Source organism: Meleagris gallopavo, chromosome 4 (genome assembly GCF_905368555.1).
Source record: "Meleagris gallopavo chromosome 4, MGAL_WU_HG_1.1, whole genome shotgun sequence".
Lineage (NCBI taxonomy): Eukaryota > Metazoa > Chordata > Aves > Galliformes > Phasianidae > Meleagris > Meleagris gallopavo.
The window spans coordinates 20122234-20140782 of NC_139407.1; the positions used below are offsets into that span (position 1 = coordinate 20122234).

An 18549-nucleotide genomic window follows, 5' to 3' on the forward strand; every position below is an offset into this window, starting at 1 on the left:
AGCTTTTTGCACACAGTCATTTTCATCCTTTTAACACAGTTGATTTCCTTTGTTTATGAGAGACTTTCACTTAGCAACAGGGAAAAGAAAAGAATGTTTGAAAATCAGAAACCCTTTTGCAAGCCAGGGAAATCAAGTGGGAAAACTTGTTTCTTGAAGTTAAGTATATTTCAAGTTGTTTTTTTTTCTTTTTTTTTTTTTTTTCCTTTTTTCCAGGGTGTTTCTATCCCTCATTTTGGCGCTCTTTCACGTACAAGACTTGGCAAGCCAAGATACTGCATTTATGCGAGAAACTGAAACAAACATACCAACATTCCTTGAGCATAAATTTGACTGCAAACCCATTAATGACCTTTGGTTCCATACATTTATTTTCTTTTCATACACAGCTTCCCTCTTTAACTCACAGGGGAATATACATTCTCCAATTAGTGTCCTTTTCTGTTTTCCACTTTACAGAGGAATGCCTGAAAATAGTATCAAGTTATCTTGTTGGGAACTACTTGCATCCTTTGATTCCAGGAGACAAGTGCCAGTTTTCGTTTTGAACAATGCTTCCTAAAGCCATAAAAGGTAAGATTTTTCTGTGAGAACTTTTCACCCTTTGAATCACAATATTTATGAGAAGTTATATTTCTCAGTACAGCACTTGCATTGGAAAACAATATGCCATCAGTAGCTTTCAGTACTGTGTGGCTTCACTACAGCACGCAGCACTGAACATTGCCATTCTTGTTTTATGCATTCCTGCTTCCACATTATTTTTTTTACTTTATGTGTATAGATCCTGAACTGGTCTCTTCTCTCATAAATACATAAAACCACATCACAAGTCTCAGATAAGCAGCTAATATTATTGCAGAGAGGGAGAATTCAAAGATAACAAAAACTCATGCTACTCATTCATGTTCTTAAAAACAAGTCCTGAAAGTGGAAAGAATCTTAACAGTTGTGATTGCTTGATCCAGGCATCCAAGTGCAGGAAAAAAAACATGAATGAGAGGTGAAAGGTAATAAGAACAGAATTTCTCATACTTTTATAGCCAGGAACAGAAAAAAGGCAATAGGTCTTTTTACAACTTACTATGTACTCCATTTTGTGATGGATTGTAATATGTGCCCTTCATCCCGTTCACAGCATATTGAATACTAAACTTACTTTTATACTTGATATCTTTTTGCTCACAATGAAAGCCTTATCAATGCTCAGCATAACAACATCACTCATACCTTTGGGCATTCCTATGCCATTTTTCTTATTACATCCAAATATCCTTGCGTTCGGCTGCCAAGGTCAATTTATTCATCCAAGTTTGTCAGTTTTAGACCAAGAGATTTCTTTTATCTGTCTAGTATTGTAAATTGGAATTACCCTAAAAGGAATGAGACAAAGTCTATAGGGCAAGCACCTATATTTGGCATTTCACAGACACTTTGATCTTTTCATCCAAACAGCCCAGGCTGTTACTGCTGAGCCCTCTGACCTGTCTTCTGTGAGAGGCTCCATGGCAAAGCCATTCAACCAACCTCTTACATTCCTCAAGGGAAGGTAGCACATCAGCTTTTCAGGAACCTAAACCAGAAATTGCATACTGGGCATTACCTCGTGTTTTAATCCTACAAACCCTATTTCACTCATTAACTCAATGATCTCCTTGTCCGGCCAGTAACTTCAGAAGACAGAAGTAAGGACAGGGCCATCACCTCTTGCTGAATTTCCCTTTAGATCAAATTTGTTTCCTTCCTTAGGATGAACTGCCACTGCTGGCTAGTTTTCCTCTTCTGCAGTGACAAATTCGCAGAGATAATGATTATCAGCTTCCCAGATTCTTGACCTCTTGCTCTTTACCTGCTGGAGGTCTCTCTTTCATTGTTCATCTCCTTTAGTTTTAATTACATTCTGTCCTAAACCATTTTTCTGTTCTAGTCTATGTAGGACACTTTTCATTTTGCAGTGATAACTTCCTGGTAATCCTTGTCACAGATGGAAATGTCCTACTTTCTTTATTTCTGTCCTGTTTTTCATGTGAGGTGCCTCTTAGTTTGGAGCACATTTAGCTCGACCCCAACTTGCAGAGCATTATTAATGTTCTATATTGGAAGTTACTTCAACATAAAATAGAGAACTACAGAAATGAGGTGTATAGTAAAGTTTGCTGCTAAAGCCAATAGCTAAGTTATGACTGATGCTGTTTTTTCCAGAGACCTCTGCAGCGTATTCCTGTAACAAAATAATTTTTTTTTCTGTTGTTGTAAACAAGCCAGGTTTAAGAGCAAGGCTTGCTGGTTTCTGCACATTTCAGATAACAAGATATACAGTGCAAATGTATATCATGTATTTCTTTAAAGGCTGGTTATGAATTAGACAGTTGGGATACAGTATTAGAGAAATGAGGCATGAATGCATTTCATAATGCAGACAAGTATAATTTTGACGGTGGAATGAAAAGTACTGTTACACACTCACTCAGCATACGTCAAGCATTTCCTTTGTGCATCTTGAATTACCAAGAGTGGTTAGAAATTTCACAGAACATTACCCTACTTGTTTCAAGATGTTTGTAGGAAGCCTTTAATATCAACTTGCTGCTTACTGGTGGGTGAACACAGGAAGTTTAAAGTTCACTTTCCACAGAGCAGCGTGCTGTGGGGTTTGTTTAGGTGTATAATCACTGTGTTGATGCATACTGAATATCTACTCTAACCTGGCAATGAAATGTCTCATTGAGCTTGTTGAGGCCATTAAGTTCACATTTAGAATAAGGACTGTAAAATAACGTTTCTCATTTTGCAAATACCTTCTTTCAGTTGTATCTAGCCTCTCAGAACATACTTCAAATGTTGTCCCTCCAAAAAGTTAGTTCACAGTTTGAAAACAGCAGAAAAAAGAAGCCACCCTGTCATTTGGATTGGTTATCACTGCCTTGCTAAACCAGTGACAAAATGGTCATCCTAACTGATCAAGAGGGAACAAAAACACAGTCTGTATGTCATTCTTTTCTCTATCGTTTCATCACTGGACTGGAAGTCTCCTGTCCTTCACTGCTTAAAAACTGAACACAACAACTTACAACTCTGTTCTAACCATCTTTAACCATTACGTGGGCTGTCAGAAGAGAGGCAAAGACCCTTACCTTTAACATTATAACATTATAATTTTTCCCCTTCGCTTCATTTCTGAGTTGCTTTCCCAATTTTGATATGCATATTTGCTTTTTATTTATCTGAAGAGTGACTGAATAATCCTGCTAAGAATGAACAAACTGAAAATAATCTACACATGCATGGATAAACAAACAATTTTGCCTTTTTTTTTAAATTTATAGACTTATTGATATACATACATCAGTGGATCCACAACTACTCATTTATAATCTGCCTTCCTAAAAATAATATTAATTGAAGTACAGTATGTCCAGATTCCTTTATTTGCACAATGTGTATTTGACCTTAAAAGGTATAACAGCTTACTTGTTAACTCACAGTATAAATGTAGCAGGTAACTCAAAATATTAAACTATAACTTACTTTTAAGTAAGTATTAGGTAGATTTTTTTTTTCCAATGGAACAATAAACAATGGGATAGTTGTATGTCTTTCTAACATTCCTTTTTTTTTTTTAAACATAGCAAGAAGGGAACAAATATGTCAGAAATGACAATTTGATGTATGTACGTAGGCTTATAAGTTATGACAAGCAGCTTGATTTTTTAAAAACTATTGTCTGACACTATGGCATTTTTCCTTTGTTCTTGCTTAGAAAGTTGTTAAGCACAAGAAAAAAAAAAAAATCAGTATTCTTACCAATCTTACAGAGCTGTAAGTATGTGAAAAACATCCTCCTTTATCTTGCCTCCCAACCCCTCCTTTCCTCTCACCCTCCCCTCCTCAACCTTCTCCATATCCCATCTCAAGCACAGGAGAAGTGAGATGGAGCTGATCTCAAACAAAATATAGCTAAATAGAAATAACAGAAAATAGGTCTTGGAGTGGTGCTCTGAAGGACCTAAAGTAAAATGCAGCCTGAAATCCAACTCTGGATAGGAACTTGTCTGTTACAACTTGATTTTAAAATGAAATTTGGGCAGAAAATACAAACTCATAACATACAGAGGCTGGAAAGGCACTGAAAGTCTGTTAAATATCAGCTAAAATTCTCTGTCCTCTCTATATCAACAAGGTGTCAGAAAGTTCAAACCTAAATTTGAGCAGATGGTCACCTTCTCCTGTCCCTTTATCTCACTGCTACTTCCCGGTCTTCATCCCAGTTTCATCTGCGATAGTCTGATCCAACTGTTTGTTACATAATTCAGGTGATGGTCTTTTATCTTAGCAAGCTGGTCATGATGAATGCTTCAGCCCATGTTTAATGAAGAAATTTCCTGAGCTTGAAAGTGATTGGCAATTTTTCTTTTCACCTTCTCCCATAATTACTGCAGCATTTGAGGCTTTTTTGTTTCTATTTTGTCATAACTTTAAAATTCTCAGTCTTTTCTGTAAACAAGCATTCAGTATACTAGACATGCAAAGAATTCATCTAAGTAGGCCATTCTTGACAGCTGTAAATCATCTGCAAAACAACAAGCACACTCTAAAACCACAATCACTGCAGAAAATGTTGGAAAGGAGCTCCAAGCAAAGAACCAACACCTTCCCCCCCCATAGCTCGCTCCCCTCCAGATTAAGATGCTCGTTTTCTACTTGATCACACAACAATGAGAACGAACATGAATTCCCCTGCACTTCCCTAGGACTGACCACTCAGACAGCCTAATCCAAAATGACTTCCAGATGGGTGTTCTGGGGGAACAGTGTTTTGCAGTTCCCCCAGAATGAATTGAATGAAGCAATACATGAGTTTATCATGACTTTATCTTTACTTTTTTACCAGAAGAATGCCAAGCCTTTTTACTTGGAACTTACATGAGACTGTGCGATGTTGCAGTCTTCTGATACTGATGCCCTGTTTGCTGTGATAAACACCTGCCATTTATATCCTTTGAAGGACTCCCATCTCATTTCTGACACAATACTTACACACAGAAGAGGCTGGATAAATAGGTTGCGTGAGGGCTCCTGGCATTCTGAGAAGCAGACAGAATGACTGGTGTATGCTGAGGGGGAAGGGGTGCACTGGGAGCAGCTGGCCACAGGTGCTGTGACTGAACTCAGAAGCATCACTGGGGATAGAGCAGCTCCTGAGGTTGTGGTTGCTCCTCAGCCCCTTTTGAACAATTCTGACATTTTTGAATGGAGTGCAGCTGATACAAGGTCAATAGTATCGGGATTGTTTGTATGGGGATAAGACTACATTATAGCAGGCAGGCGGCCACAGACCCACAGCCGAGCTTTTATCTGTAAGACCTCAACCCTCATCCCTTGCCTTTCCACTTCCCTCTAATGGGAACTCACCCCCCATCAGCCCACAGGGTCTGGACTCACGTTTTTGCCAAGTGTGCGGGGTGAGCACCCACCCTTCAGCAGCTCCCTGTGCATGGCAGCTTTGATCTCAGGGCTCCCTGAGGCTGCTTCCTCCCCTCTTCCCTACGCCATCTATCACCGCACAGATAAACAGTGCACCCTGCTGATATAAATACTGGAATATAGCCTGTCAAACAGAAGAAAAGTTGGTGTGTATGTACTTTGTATGACAGATTGGCCCTTGCTCTAAGGTCTGCTTACAGTATCAGAGCTGAGGCCTTCCATGCAAAAAGAGGAAGGTCTCCTCAGTCAGACATTTTCTTTACAAATAAGTTACACTGCTGCCTTTTCCCTCCTCTTTTACGGTAAAAATTATCAGTGTTTTTACAGAGCCACAATAACCAACTTGCACATAAGGAACTTAAAAAGTTACATTACGTTTGAATATTTAGCAAAAGGAAATCAAAATTATACAGGTATGTATTTTTTTTTACGACAGCAGAATGTCTAGATAGTAAAAAAATACTGCTAGGTGCAGATTCTATGCTTCATTTTGAATAGCACTCCAGTTCCTTGGGTGTATGAGTCAGACCCATCCCGTGCAGACTTCAGAAGTGACAGACTGCCCCATCCTTGGAGGAAATTGGGTAGGACTTTCAAGAACTCCCAGAGAAGCTCGTCAGTGTGGCCTCACTGAGGACATGCCCTTCTACCTAAATTACCAGTTTCCATGTAAACTGTAGCAACTTCATTAGACTACTATTGAATTAGAGTTAATTCAAGTTAATAAATGTTAAATTTGTATTAATAAATTCAGCACTGATTACTGACAAGTATAAGCCTTATGACTTTGGAAATACAGCCTCCTTTGAAAAACAGGCTAAAAAAGCCTAAAAAATCGCTCTCTCTTTTCCTGCAGGAGACCCATGAAGGAGAAATGTGAAAGGGAGATGGATGCAAAGCATAGAGGAATTAGAAAAAATGGACAAAGACCGAAACAACAGAGCATAATGGCCGACCAAATCCTTAGTAAGACTGACCATCTTTACAACCTAATCCAAAATGACTTCCCTCAGAGATAGGTATTTCAGGGGAATGGTGCTTTGCATTAAAGAAGCAGCGTCTGGGGAAAGAAACAGTGTAAGATGAGGCTTGAACAAGAGGACTCGAATACAGCCTGACTGAAAAGTGCTGTTGACAGGAGGTCTGCAACTGCCTTTCACCACTCAGTGCACTGACTTCCAGTGAAGTAAGCATAGGGGATAGATGGGGAGCTCGGCTGTAGCCTCACTGACTTTTATTTGACATAGAAAGCAAACATGGGACAAGAATATTAGCATGAGGATAACTGAACAAACGGTATTATATTCCTGATAAAGCCAGAAGCAACATGGATACTTTCAGAAGTGTAATCAGAGTCGATTGGATTGACAGTGCAGGGCATTATGTCATTAATAAGAACAATACTGTTGGTTTTTTTTTTTTTTTTTTGCTGAATTATTCTTCTAAGTGCTTTCCAAAACCACAGAGACATCATACGCTGAATTTTCTTGGCAGAAATCAAAGCTCTCCGCTCTTCCTCATACATGTAAGATGTAATAATGTTGATATGTCTCCTCAGGGTTGCTATTTTGATTGTATTACCTATTCAGTGGTTTTCTCAGTTCTGCTTTTATTACTTAGCCTAGTTTTAAGGACAAGGAATAGCAAACATTCAAGAATCAACAAAAGGGTAAAACAGTTCTGCTATTGATATCAGAACAATTAGGGGACAAGTTCAATGAAAAATTTTACATTGACATAAGATGGTATAGATGATTTTCAAAGTCTACTTCATTATTTAGTAGGATGAGTCTGAAGCAGCAACGTGGTGTGCAACACTGACAGCATAGCCCCACTGTACTATATAACAGCATACTGCATTGGAATTACGAAATTTACTGTGGAACTGAGTTATGTTACACATTAGGAAATTGTGAGACCATGACACCTATTCTCATCAAAAGGACATGTAAGTTAGAAATTAGAAAAGCTACTTAACAGTTTTATCTAAAGAAGTAGTATGGTGAGTACGGACAGGAAGCACAACTGTCACTGAGATCTCAGAAATTGCATGCTGCATGAACGATACTTATGTGTCTGTGTCATCGATGTAACTAAGGGAAGGTTTACAACATGTGATGTTCTTCAACTTGCTGTGACCACACAAAAATTGAATGCATTAGCTACATATTCTTGATAAATTCTCTTGGACAGAGGGAATATTTAGCTGGTTTGAATAGAGGGAAATGCTAATGGCTTTTTGTACAGGTTTGTATCCATGGCTCTGTGTAAGAAAGGGAGAAGGTTTTGCCAACAGGAGTTTCAATTTGTGCCATGTTGAGAGGAAGAGAAACCAAGTTTTGATAAACAGAGAACCAGACAGTCCCTGAGATGTACTTTAAGAGGGAAATATGCATAATGCACACTGGATTTGGATAGGCAGCGTGGATAAAGAAGCATGTTCACAAGGACTGGATATAAAAAATATCCCCCCCAAAAAACTTAAGTAAGTATTAAGAATGAAGAGAATAGGCATTAAGTTGCTCGAGTAAATATAATATTGAATGACTAGAGATACCACGCTTACTTGTAAGACATGGTTTGCACGCAGGGGCTCACGAGAATGCTACAAGTCAGTGCAGGAATTTGAAAATCATGCGAACAAACTAATCTAATTTAAGAATATGGTTAATTACTTCATAGCCACTACACTGTAGACAGAGGAAGTGAGAAGCTGCAACAGTAAAAGCAAAAGGTACAGAAGGCTGTTGATGGTAAAAGAGAGAACAGTATCTAAAGAGTACTATGAATCTAAAGACACTCAGAGAATACTCCTTAGAGTAGATGAAAAAAAGGAAAAAATTGCAATTTTTGTACAAAGTCCTGGTATTCGTAAGAAAACAAAACCAAATTTGAATGAAAGCCCAAAAATTGCAAGAGAAAAAGACATTAGTCATTTTTTAGATACTCAAAGTACTGAAACACAAATGTGATAGAAAAATGAACACAAATAGAAACAAATGAACACCCACAAATTGAAAGGAAATCACACACAAATGCTAAAATTGCAAAGTGAATTGCAAACATCCTAATATACAATAAAGCAGCAACTGATTTGACACTAACTGGAAGATAATTTGTATCTGATCAAGATTAAATATTTGCTTTTCTCTAAATTAAATCTCCCAGTAGAAGTTCTTTAGATTTTTTACAGGCCAAATCTCAGTATTTCCAAATCAGACTCCACAAGAAATCCATTAAGATGAAGCAAGAGAAAAACTGCAAAATATCATCAGCTCCCTGTTGCCTGATGCAGACAGTTACAGATGATATGTCTGGTACGTGGAGAAACTAAACAAGTCCACGCCAGAGGCAGTGTCTTACTCTGAATCACAAAGTTTTAAGGAAACCACAGCACTGAATGCATTGTTAATAAAAGCATAATATGTAAAGCATGATGCTCTGCAGCATGCACTGGAAATAGATTTCACCTGCAATTCTCTCTGTTAAATTATTGTAAGGATAATTTCACATTCTGCACAATTTCATCACCTTTCCAGAATGGCTGGAAAGCTCATTAATTTAACTGTGGGAGCAAAGTAAACTTGTAAGAGCTCTGCTTGCTAATGTCACTCTCTTTGATTTCTGTTGCATTCCCTTGGAGACAAGAATTGAGCGAGAGAGGGAGGATAAGAATGAGAAGACAAATGAGCTCAGGGCATGAAGCGCCCGGGGAAGGATTGGATGGACTGTCAAGAGTTACAGGAGGGGATTGAGAAGAAAAGCACCTCTGGGAAAGGGGGAGGCAGGGAAGCCAAACGCCTTAGAGAAATGACAGGAGACATGGGAAGGAGCAAGATACAAAGTAGGGACATCTGGAAACCTAGTAGGACAGGAAGGGCTAGGGAGGCAAAAACAGACATGGATGAAAGGGAGTGAAATTGCAGGGAAGAGGAGGAGGCGTCTTAGTGTGGATCAGATATTTATTGCCTGCTGACATCGCTCCCAGAAGGAGAGTGATGTGAATGGGGGAGAACACAGGAAAGAGATAATGATCAGCAGCTACTGGAAATAACGCACCGTATAGGGAACAGAGTTATCTCAGATTAACTACAGGGGTGAGAGAAAGCCGAAGGCGATCCCATACAGTCTGCACCTTCCAGGGAAATGGAGGCACCAGGCACAAGTCAGAAAAAAATGCAAATGCCTGGAACTGTAGCATCTATTGTCTCTGGGACTGTTCAGTCGGCTCACCTCTGCACAGTGCAGCCTGCAGATGCCCCATGGCTCCAGTCATCTTGATCCGTCCCAAACCATCCTAGTGGGGAGACACCTGAGGGCCAGGCACACCGGGTAGACAAACACCACAGCCTCGACAATGCAGACTTCCGTCTAACATCCTTGTTCTGGAATAATTTGCCCTCTTAAGCATCACCAACCACTCTGTTAGTAGTGGGGTTTTAAAGCATTTTCAGCTGAACTGAAAGCCTGGCTGGCCAGAGCTGGCACAGCGGGGCATTTGAGGAGACCAGGAGTGCAGGCTGTGGGTTTGCCTCCTTGTAGGGGCACCGCAGGGCCCTTTGGTTATTCACTTCTGATTACAAGTGCTTGCAATTTTCATTTAAAAGAGCACATAAAATAGAAATAGAAAGATTGCCATTGTGTCAGTCCTTCCCTTAGGCAAAGTGGAGACTAAATAAAATAAAACCTACATTATTTAGTGTCCAGATAAAAAAAAAAATTCTTTTGGATCTGATATTAGTGTGACTTCGTCTGTGGGGGGAGAAAGAAACCCTAACAGAAAATCACGAAAAGATGTTTTAATATGTGCCAGGGAAGTGATTGCCAATTTTTGGGATGGAGTGTTTTTCTTCCAAGATTCTTTCTTTTCACCGAGAAGTTGTTCTAAAAAAAAATAAAAGAGTTGTCTTAAATCTGCTCCTACATCAGTAAGAACTCGGCTGAATCCATGCTGCAGTTGTACAACACATTTGCACAAGAGAGGAGTTGGCAAAACTGTTACTGGATTGGCTCTAAAAACTAGATTTTTTTATCACACGAAATGCAGTAACTTACTCCGCTGTACCTTTTGCCATTCAAACTGGTGCAGGACCGCCAAATGGTGAAACAGCCAAGCCACAGTGAGAACTGAAAAATGCCACCTCTATTCCATGTTCTGACAGTTGAGAAGTTTTGCCTCTGAGTTGGAAGAAAGTCTAAATTCACCACGGAATATAAACTTTGTTGCCTCCTCAAAACATTTTGAGAAGCCGAGTAACAATATAGAGTGAATAAAATATATAAAATACATAAATTCCTATATTAAAAGAAAATGTATCCAGCAGTGAAACTGAAATATTTTGCTGTTACTAAAATAGAATAAGAAGATCAGAAAGATTTCTTCTCCTAATTTCTTATTTCTAGCCAGGCATCCTAGGGAAACCTTACTGTTTTACCAGGAGTTCATTTTATTCAGCAGAGAATTGTTCAGCTGCATACGTTTTAGCCCACGCTGCCTACCAACATGAATATGCAAAAGCTGGGACTGAGATGCATGCACACAAGTGCACTGTGTCACCCCAATGCAAGCCCTGATGCAATAAGCCTAGTTTCCATGTTGGCAGTGGTTGCAGAAGGCTCTGGAAGGGCCGCCGAAGTCAGATTTACTATTACAAATCATCAGCACTGAAAAGCAAAGTCAAAACAACGTTTGTTGATCCTAGAATAAGAGATGTCAGAATGGGCTTGTTTATATCTGCTTTTTCTTCAAAAGGGAAGTACACAGACATAAATTTAGTGTATGGGGATTTTATGTCAAAAAAAAAACCAACAAAAAAAACAACAACAACCCAAAAAGCAAAAAAGCAGCTGCGATGCCTGATGGATGTTTTCAAGAATGCTGCTCTGGCAAGAAAAATAACTCGGTGCTTTTTTTTTTCCCCACTTATTCCCTGTAGCTTTACATAATCAGCACAATTTTTTATTTTTGGTATTAACTTGTATGGAGCATCACAGAAAACATGACTGCAAGGGACCTTGAGAGGTCAGATGATGCAGCCCCTACCCCAAGGCAGGATCTGTTCTTCCTAAGTTAGTTCTCAAAGATGTCTAATTGCTCTTAAGGACAGCCTGCACAGGGTAAGGGGTCACTTCTGTCTGCCCCAGGGCTCCTCTGCCTTCACCAACAAGTTTCTCCAAGTGTCTAATCTGAATCTTCCTTGTTGCAATTAAACAGAATTTTAATTTGCCATAGATACGGGGAGGAGATGAGTATCTTTACTTCTGCAAAAGCCTCACACAACCTCAGATTTGGGGTGAGTGGAACTGCTTACCTCTCACCGTAATTATTTTGGCTTGAGTCTTCCAGTGAGACTCTGGTCTGAGGTATATAGGAAGGACATAAGCAACAGCTGAAATGATACCAATGAAATGATACCAATACTTTCTGAGGGGAATGGTCTGCCCTTTGGGCTCTGCATAAGCCAGCTGGACAGACCCAACACCGACGAGGAAGTCTAAATGAAAGCAGATCAGATACGAAAGACGGCTGCTTAGAGACGCAGTAAATAACTGTATTTCTTGACATGCAGTACCCTAAGTTCTTCCTGTGATGAAAAATACAGACCTATAAAACATTTACTAGTGAACATAAAATCTACCCCTTTTGCAATCTTGCTGATGCCATTAAGGTACATTCAGGGGCCATCAGCAGTGCACTATAGTAGGCACACAAAAACCACACACTCATGGTGAGAAATTACTGCCCTGATTAGAACTCTGGCTCCTCAATTATCCAGTATGCACACCAGCATGATCTGAAGTGCCTGCTGTACTCAACAGATGCCTTAATTTCAGTAGGGGACTTCACTGTCCCCAAACCGCCTGCCTTTCCCAACTCACATACTGGAAACAGGTGGTTTCTGTGTGTCACAGTGAAACACTTGGTGTACTCTGTGGAAATGGAGGACTATTCACAGCCCATCCAAAGCTGTGCTTTGGTCTCTGAGCGTATAGGGCACAGGTAACTTGCAGGACAGAACATGTGCCCTCCCCATTGAACAGCTTCTCATTCCTGTGTATCCTCGCTGTGCTTCTGTGTCCTCCTGCCAGGACCTAAAAAAATGTGCAGCGATGCACAAATGCACCATTAAATATTACAGGCGTGAGCTAATGCTTCTAATGCTTTGGTAATGTGCCCACTCTCCAAGCCCTGCCAATTTACAGATTACTGCAAGAATACCTTAAAACTGGCAGCGATGCCATTCCACCTGCTGTCTCTGGTAGGGATCAGCATTTCTAGCCGTGTCTCCACTTCAGGACACAATATGCAGTGAAGCAACACCTGCAGCTCTCATGTCTCTGATGGGCACATGTAAAGGTTGGAAAGTAGGTACAGGTGCTCAGAGCCTTCCCGCACACTGCCTCAGTCAAATGCACACTGACAGAAATGTGAAGTTATCTCAGAACACAGATGTTTGGCTTTGCTGCCACTGCCTGACACCAGCACTTTATTTTCTTTATCATGCATGTTGAATTGAAAGCTTTTTTTTTTGGCCCTGACCTTGGCAGCAGTTGCTACTGCATTTCATCTAAAAGATAGAAGAAGGAAAAAAAAAAAAAAAAAAAAGGATTTTCATGATGTCCTTTGTAATCCCAAGTACTTCAATGGAGGACCCTTGAACACTTTTACTTATCATACTAACTCTTCATAGGCACATTTTTATCCAACCTTAGCATCTGTCTTTCAGGTGACTTAAGTATACGTGTATTTTCCAATTGACAGATGACTGAAAAAGGTTAATTTTATATCTGTCTTTTCTGAAATAAATTGCATTTTAAGCTGTATTTTTGTTCTGTTGGGTGTATTAGTTGGTAGTCCAATTCATTTGAGGATGAAGCTGCCTATAATGCCAGTATCTGAGCTGTAAGGTTCTACCACTTCATACATTGTCACAACCTTCCTCTTTCGATACATCTAAGGATTCTGTAAAATTTTTTGTTAACCTGACTGTTGCAAACAGGCGTTGGTGTGTCTTAATGACTGTCACATGGGGTAAAACATTTAATGTAAGAGATTTTTCCAAGGCTGGTAAAATTACAAATCTAGCATCTCTCACTGTTACGTTTGCATGCGCGTATCACACACTGCTGTTGGTCTCCGTGTCCTCCTTTTTTCCTACAGGCATGACACTTCCCCCAGGGCTCACATTTCTCAGATATTTGCCGCTCAATGAAACACAACCTTTCACAACTTCAAAAATAAAAGCCCACACCCAGTTTTTTTTCTGGGTAAAAGACCACAAGGCGTGCTGCTGCTTTAAGAAAATGGAAGAAAAAAAATATTCGGCAGTAAAGCAGATTTCTTGTCAGTATTTGCTGCAGAACGGTGTCAATCTAATGAGCTAAAGGGATGGAAATTTAGTTCTTGATGCAAATCTACAGAATCATGGTTGTCTGAATTACAGCTTTGTTGACAAGAGTGAGATGTTGTCTCACAATTATTCTAATGTATAAAACTGAAATTGGAGATAATGAATTTAAAATTATGCAGACCCAGTCCTTAGACTAAGACAGATGTAGACAGGCTGGGAAACTGAAAGCGTCTCCCTGTGCATTTTGTTACCAAGCATTATCGTTACAGTTACCTCACCAGTCCCCAGCAGTATTGCAGTGGTTCTGTAGAGCTCAATAGAACTATAAAGCGTGGAGCTTTATTTTATGTACTTACTCAAAAAAAGTGGTCCATCCCGTTTCATCGCTTTTAGTTGCCAGAAGCCCACTGTTGCCGTGGTAGGTAAATAAAACAAGCTCCTGTCCTTGTGCAGTCATGCTTTTCAAACACCCATTCGTGCCTATCGTCAGCCAGATGACTTGGTTATCGGGGGAGACCACTCTCACCGGCATCCGGTTGGGATCCCGTCTGATACGCAGAGTGTTCCCATTGCTGTCCGTGACTGAGGTAATATCATTGTCATTACTGTAGCTAAAATTGTACAGATAGTCTCCGGTGACTAAACTCACAGTGTACTGGTGAGTACCATTGACATCGAAGATATAAAGCTCTTGATCGGTTGGAGAAGCAACTTCATAAAAATTCATTGAATTCAGTAAGGGTCTGTTCTTTGACACAGCCCGGATCCGAATGTTTCCCAGATCAGCAATGTACAGCGTGCCGTCTGGAGACACAGCTAAGGAGGAGGGGGCATTAAGTTTGGCATCTTTAGCATAGCCATCTCCACTCTGGTAACAGTCACAGTTGACATCGTTTTTGCAGTCACACTCTGAAGGTATTCCAGCAACTAATGAGATCTCTCCATCGGTCGTAACCTGCCTTATCCTGTTAATCTTTTTCTCGTCCGTTTCTGTAATGTACAGTACCCCACTGTAAGACACAGCAATGGCAGTTGCTGACTCCAGCGTGGTCTGCACCGCGTGCTTGCCCACCGTGTACTCCACTCCGGGAACCTGGCAGTGCATGGGCCTCCCCGCAGCAATGCGCACCTGGCGGTTTTCAGTGATCTGCAAAACGACGTTGTTGTCCAGAACGTAAATGGAGTTATCCATTGGGTTGATGGCTAAATCTGTCGGCCATTCCAGACGAACCTTAACAGAGAGAAGTGGTTCATTACAGTTAACCAGTGCGGATGAAATGAAACAAATTCACCTTCAGCTTAAGATAATACTGTGAAGATATTTTTCATTTGCTGTAAGCAATGCAGATGAGAATTCTTATATAAAAATTTATGCAGCAAATGAAAGATTTTCAAGGGAGCAAAGGGAAGATGTCAGGATACCTATTTCATTGAAAGAACGGCAGTGTTGGAACTGTAACACAGGTCAAATTTCCCCTCCAATAAATGTTACACTTTTCTGTATCAGCAGCGCATAAATAAAAATAGAGATAGATATCAAAGTCTAGTCTTCATAGGCAGCACTCATTTTTCATTCTTGCATAGCAAACATAACTTACTGCCTTCCAGTCTGAAACACGGTACTGTGCTCCATTTTTAAACACAGCACTAGTGACATCCCTTCTTACCTCCATAAACTTGTTGAGACAAAAAAAACCCCAATACTCTATTGTATATATTGTCTCATTCACTCCAGTGGGCTAAGGATGCTAGTAATTCAGAAAGCATCGATGTGACAGTAGAGTTGTAACTTATCTGCCATTCTTCCAGTATTTACTACTAGACTTAATGCTTCCTGCTGATGGTTTTGCTGTTCTAAACTAAACTGAACTTTATGGGCAGAAAAATTGAATACAGCAGCATTTATAGCTAAGAGAACTCTCTGCGACTCATGCCCTTGGAACAGGTTTCTTTCTCCACAAATTCTGCTCTCAAATAGTTGTTATATATTCCACCCAGTTTTATTTTAAGGTCAAAGAAAGCTGCATTTGCACCTGCAGCCCCAGTTCAGCTCTCCAAATGAGTTTCCACTTACCTGGCTGATGTGCATGCTGGTATCACAGGTCAGAGGTCGTGCTGAGGTCAGGTCATTGGAGCCAAGCAACGTGGATATTATTCCATTTTGATCCACTTTTCTGATCATGGTCCCATCAACAAAGTATATTAACCCATTCTTGTCAATTGCTATTCCTTCAGTGAAGAGAATAAAACTTAGTTTATTGTACTAGCTGTTAAAATATCAGTAACTAAGGGCATAAGTGAGATGTACGGAGTGAAAACTTGGGGCAGAAAAGATGTTCTTAGGCAATGGGTAGTAAACCAACTCATAAACTCACTCTGTGTAACAAAGCAATGTTCAGAATGAAATCTACAGTGCTGACTGCGCTTGCTGTTCATTGGAGAGCACGTAAAGTAACCTGGAAAACCTGCTAAGTGGCACCACATGCAATACTGATTTTAAAACTTTACCACTGTTTGCCAAACACATCATCTAAATGAGTATTTCAAAACATTCAGTAATCATAAAAGACAAATATTGACTATAAAATCAACCTGGCTCTCTGGCACCTCTCCTCAGCAGTGTTTCCCATTGGAAGAAATTATTCAAAACCACATTTTTTAATCAGCTGCTGCATTAAGCATGATCATGTCCTTCCTATTTACCTTTAGGGCTCATGAGAGTCGCCTCAACCGCCTTGCCCCCATCACCACACCGTGCTTCATCAAAGGGTAGGCACTGCTCCCCTGTGCCTCCGACCACCTCAGCGTTCTTCGTCAGGTCTTTGGCACCCGCGAGTGACCTGGGCCGGTAGATCCTGCGTGTGTTTGTGTCGGAAACGTACAAATCTCCTGTCACAGGGTCAGTAGCGAGGTAGTATCTGTGAGCTGGGTTGTTGCTGTAAAAAGGAATTACACATTGCATGTGCTGTAATTAATTGCTTTGATGTCACACCAGGAAGAAAAGGCCTCGGTTCATATGCAGTGTACTATAAATAGTTAAAAGCCACGCTGGCTCTCTGGGCTTACTCAGCACAGGTCATGGCCCAAAGCCTTTCTCGGCTCCTTTCTCCTTTCATCCCTGTGTCAAGGCAGTCCAGCCTACCCTCCTCATCATTTTGGGACAGAAATTCAATTCTGTCTGTGATGCTCAGAGGACCGTCCTGCGCTCTGCAATTAGAGACAGCTCCCATTGCCACAACAGGCCGCGTCCAGGCAGTGGAGCCTTAAAACTCCCCAGATTTCTGCGTGCTTAAAACCATGAGTCAGTTTCAAACTTTGCAGCATGACCCCAACCCTAGTGTGCACTTTGTGCTCTTATCAACTTATCTATTTTATTATAATTTATATAAGGCTGCTGGGGTGCATGGTTTATATAATTCATAAACAGATAAGGCAGAGTTCGTATTATTAGTTCACAGGCGAAAGATAACACATCCTTCATAAGTATTTGTTTAATCCACTGCCTTCAGAGACGTGATACGCATGATTTAACACATTAGGAAATGTCATCTTTTCCACCAGAACACTGAGCGCAGCTTTTCTGTTCTCTTTAACACAGAGCTGTATTTCAAATAGCCATACACGTTGGCACAAAACCACTATGCCAACTCAGTCTTTATTACAGTGAAAATATATATTGCTAACCATTTTGCCAGAAACGTACATTTTGCCTCTCCACTGGTGCCACATAATTGAGAATTACTACCTTTTCTCCCCTGCTGGTGAAAAAACCTACCCTGGAGAGCACCTTTTGGGTTGATATATTATGATGTAGAAACTTAACCCACCGCAGTTAGGATTCCTGACCTAATTTACGGCACGAAGAACTGAAATAAGGTCATGTAAACACAGGAGGTAATCTTAGATGCTCTCCTAATGGATTGAATCAGTGTCAGAACAGTCAGTTCCACTTCTGATGTTTGCAAAAGCGCCACAGAAACACATCTCCCCATCCTGGTGATATCCAAACATCTGTTCTCAGAACGCTCTTCTTCCCGTTTTGTAAATACATAACTGTGCTAATGTAACACATTTTTATGTACTGCCACTTGGAAAACGCAACAAGAGATCAACAGGAACAACTTGTGAACAAATTGTCTTTTAGTAGGGACAGATTTTTATAGCTATCCAATTACAGAAACACAGAAAAATGTGTTGCATAAATAGGATTTGCTTTGGTTTTAAGGCTTTTAACACGCTGGTTCAGAAGGAAAAAGTCAAGTGAAGCAGACTAATGAAATCAAATACGCAGTGATTAGCACCTCTTAAAAAGCCCAGCTACAGAGCCGGATGTTATACAGCATGTCTGAAAGCGATTAAGTGTGGCCTTACATCCAATTTCTGTCTGCTAGAAACCCGTTCCTGCCAACGTACCAAATAGCTTAAAGGTGTTTTCTGAACCTTCATTTATGCAGAGATCATTTATACGATCACTGTGTAGTGTACGAATTATTTATACCTCCATAGGCTGCAAATTAAATTACACCCATTTGTACGATTACTTTGGTCTTCCAGAAACTTTGCAGACATTTCAAATATAAGCAATGCTGCAGAACGCAAAGTGTGCAATTACATTTTATTTCATTGTAATTTAAAAGAAAGTCCTCTCTTATACTACTAAAATCTAAATTAAAGTATTTTTCTTCACCTCTGTTGGCATTGTCTGAATTGTGTT

General features: G+C 40.2%; 1 protein-coding gene across 10 annotated transcripts in view; it reads right to left on the bottom strand.

Moving 5' to 3' along the window:
- Nucleotides 1-18549, bottom strand: part of TENM3 (teneurin transmembrane protein 3) — a 399330-nt gene that overhangs the window by 17844 nt on the left and 362937 nt on the right. For all 10 annotated transcript variants that reach the window (XM_085222460.1, XM_085222461.1, XM_085222459.1 and 7 more), the window contains 3 exons: nucleotides 16539-16771; nucleotides 15910-16064; nucleotides 14192-15066 (listed from right to left, as the gene is read on the bottom strand). In XM_085222460.1, coding sequence (XP_085078586.1) covers nucleotides 14192-15066; nucleotides 15910-16064; nucleotides 16539-16771 — 1263 coding nt within the window. The remainder of the gene's footprint in view (nucleotides 1-14191; nucleotides 15067-15909; nucleotides 16065-16538; nucleotides 16772-18549) is intronic.